The sequence below is a fragment of the Siniperca chuatsi genome, linkage group LG13 (genome assembly GCF_020085105.1).
Source record: "Siniperca chuatsi isolate FFG_IHB_CAS linkage group LG13, ASM2008510v1, whole genome shotgun sequence".
In the NCBI taxonomy this organism is placed as follows: domain Eukaryota; kingdom Metazoa; phylum Chordata; class Actinopteri; order Centrarchiformes; family Sinipercidae; genus Siniperca; species Siniperca chuatsi.
In genome coordinates this window covers 7066524-7085251 of record NC_058054.1, presented here as the reverse complement: position 1 = coordinate 7085251, position 18728 = coordinate 7066524, and the positions used below count along the sequence as shown (strand labels likewise).

The window sequence follows — 18728 nt, the reverse complement described above, 5'->3', positions numbered from 1 at the left end:
ATGTAAAAGGGGACACTCTTAGTGACAAACCCACTGAGAATTCACCCGTCTCTGCAGTTCCCCTCAGCTCTTCGGAGCGCTTTAATGTCTTTCAGTACATTGTTTTGGTTTTCTGGCCCACAACTTTCCCATTCTGGTTCACTTTCACCACTCTCATCAACCTATTTCCAGCCACAGTAGGCAGACAAAGCAACTAGCTGGTGAACATAGTGGAGAATTTAGCAGCTAAAGAGACAGATATTTCCCTCAGGAGTTGGTAGAGACCAAAACAGAGCTTAAAGCAGTGTAAATACTGAACTTAAAGTCGTTGGGTGGCCAGAGACACGACTCCAAATTAATGCTAATGTTGCTCCGTAACTGCTGGATGTGTAAATAGGCAACTGGTTGCTAACACACTCACTACATCGACTTAAAAGGTGATGATATGTCAGTGTTGTGTTCACAGCTTGTTTCTGCTGTCCTCAAGTGCCCAAATCAGTTAAAGCAAGTGAACTTGACTCATTTGACAGACACTTTTGTCCAAAGCAACTCACATGTTCTACCTCAGGTAAACACATCGAGAGCAGATTCAGTGTTTTACTCAAAGAGACTCTGACATGTGGACAGGAGAATTATTATCATTATGAAATGGTTGATAGTTGCTTTTGCTAGTTAGCTTAGCATGCTAGTTAGTTTAAACATGCTGTTGCTTGGTCTTGGCTCAGGCAGTATGCTGCTTAGCTTAGCACACTGTTGACATGCTAGTTAGCTTAGCCAGTTAGTTTAACAGGCTGTTTGGTTCATTTAGTGACTTAATAGGCATGCTAGTTAACCTAACATACTGTTAGCATGCTAGTTAGCCAAAAATGATGTTGTAGATGGGACTGTATGCTTTGTTGTTTGCTAAGATGAGGTAGGGGAGGGTGATTATTTGGCTGACATGCCAGTAACTGGTTGTAGTCGGTTAGCATGCTTTTTTTGGGGGGGGGGGGGTAAGGGGCTGGGAAGTTCAAACACACTGTTGAGCCTTCTCGTTGTTGAGGGCCCAACTCAACGAAACACCAGTTATTGAGAGGGTGCCCACCTGGTGACCCTGTAGACTTGCCTGCACTCTTACACTCACACACATACCACGTTGATACCACGTTCCTTTAATTGGCACGACAGGTCAAGAAAAGTTTAGCATACCGCTGTTGCTAATTAGTGGCTATTGTTAAGACTGGAGGAACCCGTTATACAATGATGGTGGTTGGTCGGCTGAGCAGGCCATGACATTCGGATGAAGTTGCCTATTGGGCCAGCCTCTGTAGTTTAACCTGAGCAGATACAATGTAGATATGAGGCCAGCTCATGCTGCCGAGTGTCTACTTTTTGCTTGGGTGAGGAGTTAAAGGCAGCTTAAAGGTAAGTTAGGTCAGGGCTAGACAATAGTGTCACCTGTCAGAGGGCCCAGTAGATTTATGACGGCACAGCCTGATACCCACTGCAGGGCCTATAGGCCAAAACATCAATTAGCATCGATACTGGGCTTCCATAGGAATGCTCACCCAACCTTTGGCACATTTTCTGTGTATTGATGACTCTCTTTGATGCATATTTTGTATATAATGACAGACTGTGGAACAATTCAACCAGCAACACATTCTGAATTTCATGGGACCTTTAAGTAATTTATGTGTTACTAATACTCACAGATATACATCCTAGTTTTATCTCACTTCTGGTAACCAAAAGGAATAAAAACATCAGAACTTTTATCTTTTAATACAAATAATATACAAATCCCTTCTGTACCTTTAATAAAGTATGTTGGCCTGTAACTAACACATAATAAAAATCACAATTTCACACTACGGATGAGTCATGTTGAAGTCTGATCCAACAGAAATAACTAATAAAGAGGTAATATATCACAATTAAAATTCATACATTTCAGTTTTAGTGAATAATAAACTTCAGGTAATGGCCTTTTCCCAAATGGCAAATTGGAACAAAAACACACACACACACACACACACACACACACACACACACACACACACACTAGGCTGTGGTAGGTTCTGGTAAAGGTTTCTGTTGGACTCGAGCCAGACAAGAAGCAAATATCAGAGTCAGCAGGCTACACACTGCAGGCCGTACACCAAAGCTTTATAACTTTACAGAGACTGTGTCACATTCAATCTCAAATCTCAGAGACTTAAAATGTTTTCATTTCTGACATGTAAGTGAAAGTTTAAATGGAAATATTTCTGAATGTTTGATTTAAACCTCCTGGAGATATTTAGACGAGCGCAGGAGAGGATTCTGAAAATGTTTCCACGATCAAAACTTTCTGAATTCACCTCATGTGATACATCCAACACATTTGTCCACCAGTAATCATTTAGATGAAAATAAGTGTCATCTACTAACAAATAGAATGATAAAGACACAAAATGAAGGCAAATCATTGTGTTTATTTAAGGATAACGACATTTAAATAAGATTAATGCCCCATGTATTTTAGAGATATTAAAAGATTTTAATTCAGGCACGGATTTGTTTCTGAAAAGGATGTTTTGCACATCTTCAAATGAGATCCTGGTCTGATTCTTACACTAAAAAAAAGAATAAAGCGCTTCATCCTTTTTAAACAAATCCAGAGGGAAATATGGAAACCGTTTTCCTAAGATTCATTCCAGGGGTTTTATTAGGTCTCGCTAATGAGTCAGTAAATGTCAGTCACCTCATTTAGTTTAATAAGTCAGTACATAAAAACACTACATCATGGTCATTAATTAATCCAATATTGGGATCACCCTGACAAAAAACAAAAACAGAAATTACAAGTAAACCCTAAAAAATATAGACCAGTGACTAAAATATTCGCTCAATTGCATAAGAATACCTACAGGTATTAGCACACAGAGATTATAGAGTAAAACTCTAAAATCATGTCGTGGGAAACTGAGGACATAACATGCTGCATATCAGATTTATCTTTAAACATTTTGCAGCTTTATGTGAACTGAGCTGTGAGGACAAACTCCATTTAAACACATCAGTTTGAGTTGTTTGAAAGGAAGAAAGACTTGCGCCCCTTCAGTCTTGCTTGTCAGTTTACCCCATGGCTACTGTAGTTTAAACATTATGGGAAAAAAAGAAGCAAAGAAATGTAACCCTACACTTACGAATATATATGGCTCCTAAATAGAAACACATTTCTAAAGTCTTTGACAGAGTAGAAATTTGAGTACAGTTTTATTTAAGCTCTGTTACAGTTTATATACTTTATTTCCTCATCATGACAGCATGTAAGTATAGTGTCTTTTTAAAGTCTCTGTTACCAAAAGAATAATGTTTCCCTTATTTTGACATGAAAATGGGGGAAAAAAAATCTAAAGAAACTCAAGGAAACTACATTAATCTTCACTCTGTCTGACATTTAAAGAGGTTTATCCTGCAATTTTAGATTTAGCCTGATGTTCCTTAAAAGTACTATCATTTGTCCCATATTTATCATTTGATTTTTCAATGTGTGCGCTTAAAGGCTGGCGATGTTTTATATTTTTGGCATTGCCATGAAAAGACCAAAACCAACAACGTGTTAGTCCATCTCTCAATACTGAGCTACAAGCCCATTCATTCCTTCTGAAGATGTAGGCAACATTTTTCATTTCCTAAAACAGCTGGGCACTGTAGTTTCTAGCAAACGTTACTCAAACAGGAGTAAATAGTGCATTTGTTGGGGACTATTTTCAGCTGCAGATTAATACACTTTTGGTGCTTGACTGAGTATTTCCGGCAGCAGGACGGTGTCAACAAGTTCTCCAAATTAAACGTCAAAACTGTAACCGCCTTTAGGGGACAACACATAGAAGCATTTTCTGATCTGACGCCCCTATCGGCAGGACGACATTATTTGTCTGCGCCTTCCAAAAACGTTGCAAATGAAAAACAAATCTGTTTTATGAAATGACGCCAGGAAAAAGTAAAAACTATTACAAATCACTGTTGAAAGGTAATGTGACAACGCTCTGGTAACAGTTTGATTAGGTTTAGCCACAAAAATTACTTGCTTAGGTTTAGTGAAAGATCATGGTGGGTTTGGGTTAAACTAAACACTTAGTTAAGGCTACGGTGGCATTGTGGTTTGGGTTAAAATGACTACCTCGTTAAGGTTAGGGGAGCTTCGTAGTCATGGTGACAATAATAAACATGTGGTTAAGGTTAGGGGACGATTGTGGTCATGCTTTAAAAAACTCTACGTGGACTGTCAGTTAGAAATGAACAGCAGTCTCCCGTGTTAAAGTCCCACATTTTGTTGACCCATCCAACCTACCACGACCTTCTTCCTCTATGGACTTCCTCCTTTGCTCCCATTATAATAATTACGACAGCTGCTAGAGGACTTTGTCACTTGAACGTAAACATATGTTACTATGGGGCAGCTGCTGAAACGACACATGCTGTTGTTTTTCTTGGGAGGGCAGTCTGGACAATGTATGTAGGATTGAGGCAAAATAAACTACAGTGCACAGGTTCATTATAATGAAGGAACATGTCAGCCAGTGCAATGGTGTAGCTCATTTTTTTGACAATGGAGCTCTATGACACACAGAAATAATAGGCTATATATCAGATTTGGCTACACAGACTAGTAGGACTAAGATCGTTGTTGGTTTTGGTCTTTCTTCATGGGATTTGTTGACAGTAAGGAAAACTTAGAATATCACCAGACCTTTTCTTTAATAGTTTCTACTGTACATATTAATGTCATTTCAGCACTATAAATTATGAATGATGACTCTACAACGGTGGATTTAAAAACACTTGGGAACTCGTGTTTACAGCCTGAATAACACCTGTCTAATCTGAGACTCGACATTACGAGCTGGTAAATACGGCTGAATTCATTAACAAACACTGACTACATTCATGTGAATTATTAATTTTCCATTGCTGCACTAGGAATGACTTAATTTACATGTTTTGGCCTGAGCGCTTTATGAAAATTAAATGACGTTATTCACGTAGTGTGACTAATGACTAATGTTTTGTGTTGATGTTGATTTAATTTTATTAATCTGTTTGCAAGCAACTATCCACAGTAATATATTTACAAGCTGGCAGCAGATTAGGTCATTTTAATGCATTAATTCACTTAAGTAAGAAGCGTGTCCCTGAGTGCCAATTACTGAATGAATTATTAATCGGAGTCTCAGGTTGATGACAGTGGTGGAGTTGCTGGGGAATTACGGAGAGAGTTACTCACTCTCAGGGATGGGGATCTGGCACCAAACTGAAGGTCATCATGGGACAGACGTGTTCAAGCAGCAATAGTTGTGTTTCAGAAAATGAGTCATGACAGAAGTGAAGCAGGATGACGCTGTGCTGGGACTCAAAAGCCACTGTTGTGATGGTTAATGCAGAAACCTCACAGTCTCTGTCGCTTCTCGGACCTAACGTGGTCTGGTTTTGTCTGGATCTTGGACGTTTTTCAAAATGCATGTGCGTCTTTTGTTGTATTCTGTCATTTTAAGGTTCATCATCCTTATAAACAACCTGCATGTTTCAAAAGTTTCTCAGATACATGAAAAGGCAGGAAGAGTTTTCTCTGTGGGCACATAACAGGAGTTCCACAGGAGTGAATGATTTATCATCTTATTATCACATCACAAAATATAATATCCTTTGCTACTTAAAGTTATAATCCTTAAGATTTTTCATGACATCAAAGCCCATTTTTGATGCCGTTTATGGTCTGTATTTTTTCTGCAATAGCCATTCAATGTATTACAAATTATAAATGATGTATTTACATTTTACATACACACTGTGCTCTAACATGTACGTATCATCCATGTATAAATCCTGCATGTATATGTATATATAGACATGTACACATGCATGTACTGTACACTTCATGTATATAAAGTAATCTAGTACTTTACCCATTCAATATGTATTCCTTTGCACTATTTGTTTAGAATTTACAGAAACACATGACTTGACTTATATATAGACACTGTTTACTGTTGGTCATTATTGCTTTTTAAAAAAATATATATATTTATATATACACACCAATTTTTTTACCTAGTTGTTTATAATGTACATAATAGTTCTATTTTTATGTTTAAGCTCTTTGTTCAGCTTTGTTGTCCTTGTTTTTATCTGTATGTCTATTTCTCCCACTTTTATTCAATTATATGTTTTAGCATTGAGGTCATAGTGGTGGTGCTGTACTGGACTGCATTATATTCTATTATATTTCTAATATTCTACCCCCCTCGTGTATGTAAATGGACAAAAGGAGGACAAAAAATTTGAAACACCTCTCAATATAATGTAGTCCAGTACAACATCACCTTTAACTATGACCTCAGTAATAAACATTTTCAATAATGTCAACAAAAACTGAACATTATAAACTTTGTAAAGGTAGTATTTCTGGCAGAGCTGTTGTATTGAATTGCATTAGACTCTACAGGTGTACCTAATAAAGTGGCCACTGAGTGAAATCATTCTGTTTCTAGATTAAAACACGAGGGATTCACAGGAAACGAGGCATGTAATTTTATCTAATTGATGTCAGCTTGATGTCTGGTTTAAATATTGCAGAAAGTAATGAAAAAAGAAGGAGCAGCCACAACAAGCTGTCACCTCCAACTCATCAGCAAGGTAATCAGCTTTACTGTGTCCTGCTGTTGAGTGGAAAACTATTCACGCAGTACGCAGCATAAAATCAGGGCTGCATTATTTTCGTTAAAGATTAATCTGTTGAGTATTTTCCAAATCGATTAATTGTTTTGTCTATGAAATGTTGTGAAAATGTGGCACACAATTTCTAAGAGTCCACAGTGATGTCTTCAATTTGCTTGTTTTGTCCGACCAACACTCCAACAGTTGGACTAGAGAATATTCGGCATTTTTGCTTGAAAATGATTTGTCGATTATCAAAATAAATTTTCTGTCAATCCATTAATTTACTAATCATTGTAGTTCTACAACAAACTGACTTCTTTATTAAAACAATGTGAGTTTGTTTTGTTGCACTGTAGACCGACACACCAGTCCGTCTTCTGATATATTTCTGACAAAGTAGCTGCTCAAGAAGCGTTTGCTGCCCCGAGAATTCTGGGACTTGTAGTATTAAACTGCACTTGCTGTAACCGCAGGTGTCATCAAATCAAACAGGACTGAAGGATAAAAACTTTAAAGACAGGCTGCCTGTTTCAGAAGACAGGAAAGACATAAAAAGTCTTTTTATGTATAGTTCCTACAGGAATGAATGATTTATCAGTTTATTGCATCACTAAACATAAAAACTATTTAATAACTATGAATTAATTGCTTTTGTCAGAATAATCACAGGGTGATCAGCAGGTTTTTGAATGCTCAGTGCTACAGACACATCCTCCATTCATTCAACACTGCCACGTTTCTCCCTCTGGCATGCATGAGTAAGGGAAACCTGTCGCAAGGAAAGGAAACCATTTGATCATCTCTCTGTCTAACAGACTCTTGATCATCGGCTGCTCAGTCTGAGGGAAGTCGAGACGCACTGTAAGCAGGTTAATGCCTTTCAACCCCAGTTAAACCTCTAAATGGCCCATTTGAAGGCAACATAATGTTGGAAAGGATGAGATATGTTTTAACTGACTGAAAATCGTTGCAGCAGTGGTGGTGGAGTTGCAGAGGTTGCCAGTTTGATTCCTGCATGTTTTGGATAAATCATGGGCGAAGTCAACAAAACGCACTCCCTTCATTACTGATGAGTCGCCCTTGAATTAAAAAAGAGAAAATCTTACTTTGTTAGATCTCATCTGTGGACAACCTTGTGAGCTTCCAGCATACTTAACTGGACAATGAAAAGAGGAATTCATAAAAGGCTTAATCCATCAATGAATAGATTAAACTAAATAACTGAATTTATAGATAACTTAATAACCAATTAATAGATAAATATAAAATAAATATTGGGTCACGGACAACCTAAAAACGTGTGGAATTTGTAAATTGATTTTACAACACAGGTTTAAAAGAAAAACAAACAGCTGATTTCACACACAAAAAATACTTAATTTTTTCACTCAACAGTAAGGAGGAGGAGGAGCTCGCGTTGGTTATCACCTGGACTTGGGTGGCAGTGTGTGTGGAAAATTAATTCCATCTTCAAGTTCATCAAGTTTCACTGACTAAAAAGCAATATAATTTCCTTAATACAAGTTAAAGGTACCCTGCAGAGTTTTCATTCTTTGTAAAGACATTAAACTTATGTTAACAAAATGTGTGCGTGTGTCCTTATGGTTCAACCATTGTTGGGTGCGTTTCATACTTCTTTAAACATTTGCAAAGACTTTATTTGTAATGGTTTGAAACCTGAATTTATTACATCAGTTTGCCGTCTTTTTCCTCTTGTTTTCTTTGTGGATTGCAACCTTAATCGTGCCACTCCCATGCTTGCAATTTGCATGTGTGTTGTTGTGTTTGTGCTGGTGGAACATCTCGTACGCCAAAAACATTGCTCTACAGCACCTCTGGTGGTCAGGTATACTCCACAAGGTAGCTTTAAGTCACTGAAAATGGGCATGAAATTGTTGGACTCAGCTGTCAGTTTTGTGTGTAGAGGTAAGACCAGGAGCAAGAGAGTATTTCTGGAAAAAGAAAATCTCAAAATTCAATAGCATGTTTTTTTTTGTTCTCCTCTGTTTCTGTAACAAACTGCAAAATATGTTTATTATGATCAACCAGACAAAAACAAACGGACTCACCATGCATTTATTGGGTTTTTCTCCAGAATGGACCCTCATGTGGATGAGCAGCTTGTAGCGAGCGTTGAAGGGTTTGTGGCGTCGCACACAGCCGGCCCAGAAACAGGAAAACTCTTCCCCTTTGCGCTGGTCGATGTGCACCTTCTCGATGTGCCTCACCAGCTCCTCCTGACTGCCGTAAGTGGCGCTGCAGTCGATCCAGTGACACGGCTGGTCCTGTTGGTCCACTGCGGGGTCCTGTCCTACGGGTCCATTAAGACCTGGAAAATGAAGTGGGGTGCTGTCTTGACCATCGTGGCCTTGGAGGGGCTGGCCCACATGGAACAGCTCCCCCTGCTGGTTGTTCATTTGAAACGGTTCCCTCTTACATGGTGAGAAATCATCTGCAGGCTCTTGTTTGATTGAGTGATACTCTTCCTGTATCTTTCGTTGTTGATGAGAAGACTTGTTGCCCCCGGGTGCATCAGAAAGAAGCAGGGAAGAGGCAAAAAATAAAGATGAGGAGGATGAGGAAGAGGAAAGAGAGGATGATGGAGAGCCAAAAGGAGGAGATGTGGCACAGCTGGTGAGCATATAGGATAAAGGGAGGGAGGGCTGGGGGTAACAACTGAACCTCTGGGTGGTGTTTTTAGGATCTGTGTGCGCTGTGGTGGCAAAGTCCTCCATAGTCTTTTCTATGTGGGATCCAGCTGTCTTACAGCTGAGCAGGGACGTGAGGTCACGGCCCAGCGAGGACAGGGACAGGGAAGTCCTTGGAAGACAGCACACGCCCAGACCACCTGAATGTATGGATGACTGACAGAAGCCACCAGAAGACAGCGGCGCCTGAAGGTCATCGGCATCCTCAAACACACTTCCAAAACCAGGAAGAGTCAGCTGGACGTCTGGAGGCCCGAGGTCAGGGGGCCACATCCTGGCCCCCGCTTGCTGACCAAGAGATCCCTTCAGTAAAATCGTTGATGATGATTCTCTTGGAGCAGCTTTAGGAATCCATTAGAGGTAAAACCATCTACAGCATCTTTCAGTTCTCAAATGAAATCAAATTAGGATGATTTTCAGCTGCTGGCATCTTCTCATTTCAACCCAAGCATGTGTAATCTTCTGTCATTTGTTCCAAACTGCTGCACGGTCAGTCATCTCTCATGCACTGTGGGAGACAGAAACCAAACCCAAATGAGTCATCTTAAAAGACAAAAATTACAAAACACTTTCTGAAACATATCACACAACAGCTTTGTCAACCAGTGGTGGAAGAAGTACCCAGATCCTTTACTTAAAGGTCCAGTGTGTAACATTTAGGAGGAGCTATATTATATAATATTTCTAAGTATGTTTTCATTAGTGTATAATCGCCTGAAAATAAGAATCGTTGTGTTTTCATTACCTTACAATAAACCGTTTTTATCTACAGAGGGAGCGGGGCCTCTTCCAAGGAGGTCGCCATGTTGCACTGCCATGTTTCTACAGTAGCCCAGAACGAACAAACCAAACACTGGCTCTAGATAGGGCCGTTCGCATTTTTGCGGCCACCATAGTTTCTTCTACACGCTTGGAAAGGGAGGGTGATGCGAGCGGTATTCAAATAGTTACAAACTGCAATTTCACCTGAGGGTCAGAAGATAAATCTGAGATGATTAATGGGAGAGGAAAGAAGAAAAAGTTCTGCTACACAAATCTGGTATTCATATTTTTGACATTTCTCAAATTTTTCTGTAAAATGTTTGAGATCCTTGAATAGTTATTTATCATCTGAGAAGTTAAAAGGAGAAATGTCTCTTTGGTAAAACTGCTAACAACTCATAGATATCTTACATAAGACAAGGGGTCCCAAATAGACACTGCTTTTATGTAAGAGATCACAAGTCAGAAAGGTCAGAAAACCCTGGTTAAATCTTCAACAGTGTTTTGTATTTTTTAGGTTGAGATTGTCATAAGTTTTTTATTGCAAAATCTGTAAACTATAGCTGTCAGATCAATGTAGTGAAGTAAAAAGTACAATATATTTGCTTGAAATGTAATAGAGTTGAAGTATAAAGTAGCATAAAATGAAAATGAAATACTGAAGTAAAAGTACTTCAAAACTCTACTTAAGAGTACTTTACTGATTTAGCATTGCACTCCTATAACATTGTTGGAATCACAATGGACAGCTCTTTTATTCCAAGCATTCTTCTTCCTTATCAAAACCTGGTGCCTACATTACCCACAATGCAACTCGACCACCGACAGTTCAGTCGGAGATTTGGGAGTGTTATCCTAATGATAGCTAATGTAGCCTCGGGCGACTAGCCTCAAGCAGAGATGAGGAGGCTACATAGGTCTGGTAAGCTCACTTCTTTCTAACTTGTGGTCTTCAGCACCAACAGACGTAGACTCAAGTGACATCACTTGAGGCAATTTATCAGATTTCACGCAGCTCCCTCTGAAGCTACAAAAGGATTTATACAACTTTGTTCACATATGCAGTAGTAGTCCCCAACACCTGTAAACAGACTTTGATGTGTAAAATTAGTGGAGTTCCCCTTTAAGACCAGTATTTGAGTAAGTAAAGTACATCCCACCACTGTTGTGAACTCATTTGAGCTAAACTCACGCAGGATTTATTTACTGCTGTGTGTTATTTACTGTTGCAAAGCTACGACTCAGCTGGTGTGACAGCATGCCATGCCATTCGAAGGGTTGAAACATAAAACCCAAAATGTGTCACACTCTGAATGCTATTCCCTCATTTCCAGCCATCTGCAACTCTGCGTTCAATCATTAACAACAAATGGACCAAGGTGACCAGCAGAGAAGGTCCCAGATGAAGTAAAACCAAAACAAACAGCATGTCCGACCCACTTGTCAGCAGGCTTCAAACAGATCTGAGTGCGACGCTGCAGCGAGTGTATATTTGGTTTCCTTTGAGCTGCTGTAACAGTCGGGGCTGATTCATTACTGCAGGCATTAAGGCCACCCTTGCAGCAAACAGCCAGGCGTTGTGTGGCACTCGATTGGCTGGAACCTGGTCCAGATGCTTGTTAACAGAGGAAGAGTAATGGACCACATCTCTCTGCTAGCTAGTGATGCAGGACAGGGAGGCTGGAAAATGGTGGGTCAAACAGAAGTTCCCCCACCCCTGTCACATATACAGTAGCTCTACTGTGCAATAGCCCTTGAGTGTTTATTGGAGTAGACTTGATTTCCACTGTTCTCTGCCATCTGCCAGATATTGATGATCTAATTTACAACAGGATCCACGCCACATGTAATTAGTCATCGGAAAGATTCAATGGGATTTCATGCGGATGGTTATTTTACGAGCCAGAAACCGACACAGCTAAGATGATGAGTAAGTTCACTTCTGTAGTTATATTAGCTGACAAAGGAGTCACTAAGTGTAGGTTCATGCCCATAGTTTCCTGGTATAGTCTGGTTTACAGTTTTATGATTCTTCCCGTAAATCGCTGGAGTTCCCCCTACCAGAGTCATGTAGCAGACCAGTCATGGGAACTGTGGTTGAATCTTAATTAGAGAGATTGCGATGTGTCTGTGTGTCAAGAACTTGAACAGGATTAATGATACTTGTGTAGCAGAAGTGGTTTGGTCTGTTTGAAATATGATAATTGCAACCTAGTACCTGTTGGCTTTGAGAGCTAAAACCAATATTAGATTTTTGAGTGCAAACTGTAGGATTTCAGATGTAAACAAAACATTAGATTCACAATACATCTGATAAATAATCTTTCTTATTGCTTTTTAGCATCAAACCAGGACTCATAAAGTAAACATCCATAAATCCAGTGAGTGAAATCCAGCAGCAAATATAGCAAAAAGGGGATTTCTTTTAGCAGTGTCTGTTCACAAACCACTTTGGTCCTAATCCAGAAAGAAGAGTCAGACAGTAAAACTTAGAAAAGTGTCCCACAAAGCCTCAACTGAGCATGCAAACTTTATAAAATAGCAGGCACATCTCATGTGGTGTCTTTTAAAGACTCACTTGCTGAGGTTAGCTAAACACAGCTGTGGCATTTCAGGACAAGCAAATGTGTACTTGTCTCAACAATAAGCACTTTGGTTCTTGAATTACAAACTTTTTTTGTGCTTTTTGGTTCAACTGAAACATGGGAAAAATATCCTTATTGAAATGAGAGATGTGAATACACAAACAAAATTCAGTTTCCTAATCCTATCCTTCCTCAGTAATCCTCGATGGTGTTACAGAGGCGTCAGAGTGGATCGGCAGTTACGCAGACTCAAGCGTTTTGCCACTGAATCCTGTAGCTTAACTTCAACACAGGCAGATATTATATTCTGTATCTATATACAGATAGTTATATCTATAACTTTATTTATACAGAGGAATCTGACGGTAGTAGAGATACTGCACATATACAGTATCTCTTGTTTTTGCAAACGAGTGAATTAAAGTTATCAGTTAATCATATGCACGTGAACTCCACTTGTCTGGGAAAATCAGCATTTTATTTATTTATTTTTTGACTTCTTATAACTAAGACCAAATGTTTACAAGTCTGAGAACTTTTTATGGATACAACAGTGGAAAATTATTGTCGGTCTGACCGGCCAGTCCCTCCTGCTCCCTCTGCTTTTAAAGCTGTACTAATCAATGTTTTTATATTACCAATGGAATCAAATGACTATGAAATGTGAAAGATGTTATTATGGTAGTATAACAAACGATAATACGTGATCATACATCAGTGTTGTGTCTACAGGTTGTTCTGCTGCCCCCAAGTGGCCAAAAACAACAGCAACAACAACAAAATAATGCGGCTTTAATGATAGGTCCCTTTGGATTTGGCACCTAGACTAACTGTATTTATTAAATTGTCATTTACTGAGAGAAAAATCATTGTTGTGTGTTGTATTTGAAAATAAAACAAGTAAAAGGCAGTTTTCAAATGGGAGCTCAGCAATATTTAGCATGCAAAAGAGAAGAGTTTTGTGTATTTTGTATTTTAAATCTAGGGAAGGGCATTGCAAATTAGCTTGGACTATAAATGCTGTGGTCATTGGTCCATGCCATATGCTTGTACAAATAAACATTAAAGAAATAAAACTTAAAGATTTCATTATCTATTATGGCAGGTAAATGGTGGTATACACTTAGTCTTTACTGTATGTACAGTATGTAATTACATATGTCTCTGTATGCATGCATGAGTGCATGTACAGTTTGTAGGGAGTTACTATCATATCCCTACCAATAACAGGATCACTGAGCCATATGGAATTAGCATCATGTGTCTCCAGGTACGCCTGAGAGCTGATTTGCAATCCTGACATTGCTTTTTATTACATTTTTACATAAATCATATGAGATTTTATGAGTTTGAGAAGGAAAATAAGTGTTGTAAATCTTACTTCCTGGATTTTAAAAAATACATGGGGACAACTTTTGTGGGTAGAAATACCCACAGGTGCAGTATATTTCAGGTTAGGACAATATGTTTGCAAGAGAACAAAATCTCATAAATGTGGCTGGCTGACCATTAAAGAAAACATGTGAATTACGTAGCTAGTTTCACAACTGTCGCTTGTGTTTTTATAAAAGACATGAGAGACCGGTGTCCCAGTAACAGAGAAAGTTGGCTAGAGGGAGAGAGTTTACACTTCTTTAAATAATTTGTGCCTCAGGGCCTCCATTTTCAAAATAAGTTAATCCTGTGAAACCAATTTTGTGGGCTATGAGCGTGCCAATAAATCATAATTTACTCTACTTTCTGGTCATTAACCTTTATTTATCCAGAGGAAATTGAATTAGCACAGTTACTTTTTTTCTACAGCCGCTTACTTTACATTCTTACAGTCACACACATTCACACCTTGGAAATGTCCAGAAAGACTACAGTTTTCTATCGGTGACCACTGTGGAGATTAAAAGCAGGAGTAGTTTTTGAGAGACAGAAGTGTGTTACTTACTCATTTTTCCTTAGCCACAATTTTTCAAACATTTCAGGAAAACAAACCAGTAACCTTGCAGATACAACACCACTTCTCAAAGCTTTAGGCAACTGCTGCTTCCCCTGTAACCTCCAAACTCTTTACAAAAGCTCTCAATATCCTCAAATATCAGGCATCAGGGCTTTACTAGCATACATTTATCAACAAATGTAAATAGTATACGAATTCCTGGACAGTATTTTCTCACTACCCACCTCTTGAGTGTCCGACCAGCATTTGAAAAAGTCATCTTAAATCTGTCTACAAAAAAACTGAAATAAACTTTCATTCTGACCTAAACTCAATTGAAATATAGGCATGGCAAATATAGTCTGCAGATTCTAGCTTATTACAGATATATTGGTATTGGCAGACATGTTGGCCATTCAGTAACAAGAAATTGCAATACAGAAATTCCAACTATAGAAAGGAAACCGGTGTCGCTCCAGCATTTGTACACCTGAGAGCACTGACAAGTTTATTCATTTTTTATTGTTATATGTCCCCTTCTTTACACCACTGCTCACCATTTGAAATAACCAGATTTAAGAAATCCCTTAAAATTCTATATGTTTATGTTAAAAAAGATACATATATATATATATTGTACCTGTATTGGCCCTTAAAAGTCAGTTGTGATGTTTCTCAAAGGCTCAAACCTGACATGACATCTAATCCTTGTTTTCACATTTCAGGTTGCACTTATTGTCGCTTTGGACAAAAACAATGTATTGTAATGTAATGTCAAAATACAATCATCTCCACACATCACTCATAGCGACAGTGACCATATTGTACCTGTAGCTGTGTCCCAGACAGTATTCATCACCTAATTCATTTACACAGAAAGTATGAAACCACACAAGCCTTCAGGCCATCTTGAACCTCCGTAACAGCGATGCTTTTCTCTGCTGATGTTTTCACTTAGCCACCACTACAGGAACAGCTGAGGCTTTTTACACAGTCGACCTTTTCTAAAGCAACTGGTAGGAAATCTCTGCACATTTTGATCACCACCCAGTTTAGTTCACCTCATCTCTAATTTCTTCAGCCAGACAGACTTTTCAGAACACACAGGGGCAAATACATACATCCTACTTAAGTTGTTTCACAGTCAAGGAAGTAATAAATACAAAAAAAAAGATAAATATCTCTTCAGATCAAACACATTGCTGAGTTAGGAGCACGATCCTGCCCGCTGCGGGATGAACAGCTGGATTTTCTGTTCAAACTAGGGAGGTCAATCTAGGTCTGACTATTATGGGACATGCAGAAGAGCTTGTCCCTCCGAAAACATGCTGTACTTTGTGCGTAATGACAAATATGAGCTGGGCAAAATGTTCTGTTTTTGTTCTGTCTTTTGACCGCTGTAAAAATTTCACAGCAATATGAGTTGTCAAACAGCTTCAGCTGAGAGACTTAAACAAGAGGATCGTGAGGTGGAGCCTCCTGAAAAATTTATTTATACTGAGGGAAGAGGCCCAACCTGAAGCTGCTGACCTAACACTGAAAGCTGCAGAGCTGCACAAAGACGCAGACTGTTGATAAGAGGTGAACGATACATTTCCCCCCCAAAACTGTACAAACTAATTCATGTGAACTAAATGATACTGACTCAAGAATTTAGTCTTTCAAGCTGTTGCCAGTAGTATACCAAGAAATGACACATGATGTATCAGTTATGATTAGTTATAAAGCAAGACTGCTGTAATAATAACATTGTAAAATAAAACAGGCTATATGCCACAAACAACATTCTACATTTTTATCATATTTTTCATTCATTGCACAGACATTTGTCCACTCACAGGGAGATTTAAATACCTCAAAGCACATCATTAAAAGAACGTATCTGAAACTTAAAGATGAATTTGCCGATGGCAAGTGCTGATACAGGTACAGTGATATTAATGCTACAGACAGTATCAGTGCACCTCCATCATGTCCACTGTGCAGGACAGTCAATGTGTATGAAAGTTATTATACCATATTTGACACTGACAAAGATGTCCTCAACTCCTTACAGCTGGCTAATGTTTTCTGTGCAGCACACATTTTAGTTATCATCCCGAAGAAGAAGAAAAAAAACATTGAAAAACAGTAAAATGTGAAATGGTCCTCTTTATTCAGCATATTTTGGACAGAGCTAAGGGACTGTCCTCTCAAGAAAAATTACAGCATCAGTATTTTCAGCAAATTGCCAAAATCGAAAACAACATTTGTGTACGTTCAAGCGACAAAGCGCTCTAGCAGCCAAGGAGTTATGACTCTTTCCCATCAGGAGCAAAGGAGGAAGTAGAGTGACGTTGTTATAGAGCAACAAAGTCCGTAGAGGGAGGACGTCGGCCTGGTTTACGTCGGACTTTGACATGGGAGTCAACTGTTCGGTTTCTGTCAACGTTGGTTTCTTTTAACCATGACCACGATCATTCCCGAACCTTAAACCAGGTGGTTTTTGTGCCTAAACCTAACCAAACCTTAAACAAAGCGTTGTCACATCTTAAACCAGTGATTTGTTTTGTTTTAGTGTTTTGGTTTTAGAAGCCACAGACAAATGATACCATCCTGGGCATCAGATCAGAAAACACTATGCATCGCTCTGAAGGGCAGTTACAAACGGTGCATTTTGTCATTCAATTTGAAGGACTTGTTGTCATGTAACTGTGGCACCACTCACATTTTTCACATTTCAGGTTTGTCCTGTTCAAATCTGACCACAACAACTAGGCAGCTTAGATTTTAGCATGAAGACTAAATGATCTGTGAGGCTGACTTTCACTAAAAAGGTCTACTGTGAAAATTAAGGTTTCAAAGACCGTCATGTTGACGTCGAGTGCAAACAGGAAGTGAAAGCTAAACGAGAGGATGGTGATACACCTGTGGACAGTAAGGTCATGCCAATGTCCAGGTGTACCAGGAGTCTGGAGACATTAACGTCACTGATGAGGGTCACTTGGCTGGAAGTTGCCACATCGTTTCTGAACATGACGGCTCTGTGTGCCAGTCTGATTCTTGCAGCCAAGTCTACTGAGGCCGAGCGTGAAAAAGGTGCTGATGACAATTTTTCCAGAAATTCCAAGACATACCAAGTAGAAATCCCTGCACCATCCAAGTGAGTGATCAGCTTAATGAAGAGGGCCGTTGAAGCTGCACCAACACCGTGACAAAATTCGACGGTGATGCCAATGCCACTAAGTCATGTCTAAATTTTGAGGCTTTGCTCAAAGAAGCGGCCTGTCCAGGTGACAAAACCACTGATGACTGTGGAAACACAGCTTGAAAATGATGTGAGGAATGCAAAACCACCACAAGACCCCAACAGAGGAGGTGATTACTCTTCCATCCCTGGATATATCGATACTCCAGCTGGAAGAGGCTGAGCTGATGCAGAAGGGGAAGTCAAAGTCAACTCTTGTGACAGACCTGTGATCCATCATCTGTGCTGGTGACTAAAAACTCCTTGGACTTTATTCTATAATACTGTCTCCCAACAGCTCGTCCAAAGTGATAATGCATTAAAGGTTGGGCGGCTCGATTCCTCAAGTATTGTTACTACCGATACCAAGTCTTGTTTTAAGTATCAATAGAAAAAAACGGACAAATTGTATGAACAGTCTGCTTCTCTGCTCATTCACACAATAAACATGCTGTATTTGTTATTTACCATTATTAATAATTATTTATAATTCTGTAACACAGAAGACAGTCATAAGTAATAACCAGTGTTTTAGCAAATCACTAAGTGGTAAATGTATTTAAAAGTAGCCTGTTAATGATAAATTTGCCTCATAAATCATGTAACATTTTTCTAAAATACATGATAGAACATTAGCAGCTTTTAAAAATAAAAAATATTGGTACCGGTGATGTTTTAACCCTGTTTGTCCTCAAGTCATAGACGTGAGGAAAGACTATGTAAAAGACTTTGTACAGCTCTCACAGTGTCCGCACCGGTAAAATCTCCTCTGTTATTTGGATAAATGTGATCATTTGTATCATTGATGTGCAACACTCCCAATTCCATAATACCGCAGGCTACTTTTGTGC

General features: G+C 39.0%; 1 protein-coding gene across 4 annotated transcripts in view; it reads right to left on the bottom strand.

The window, feature by feature from the left end:
• LOC122887370 (zinc finger protein GLIS1) overlaps positions 1–18728 on the bottom strand; it is a 47644-nt gene that overhangs the window by 19609 nt on the left and 9307 nt on the right. For all 4 annotated transcript variants that reach the window (XM_044220489.1, XM_044220490.1, XM_044220491.1 and 1 more), the window contains exon 2: positions 8736–9882. In XM_044220489.1, coding sequence (XP_044076424.1) covers positions 8736–9647 — 912 coding nt within the window. In that variant the 5' untranslated portion in view covers positions 9648–9882. The remainder of the gene's footprint in view (positions 1–8735; positions 9883–18728) is intronic.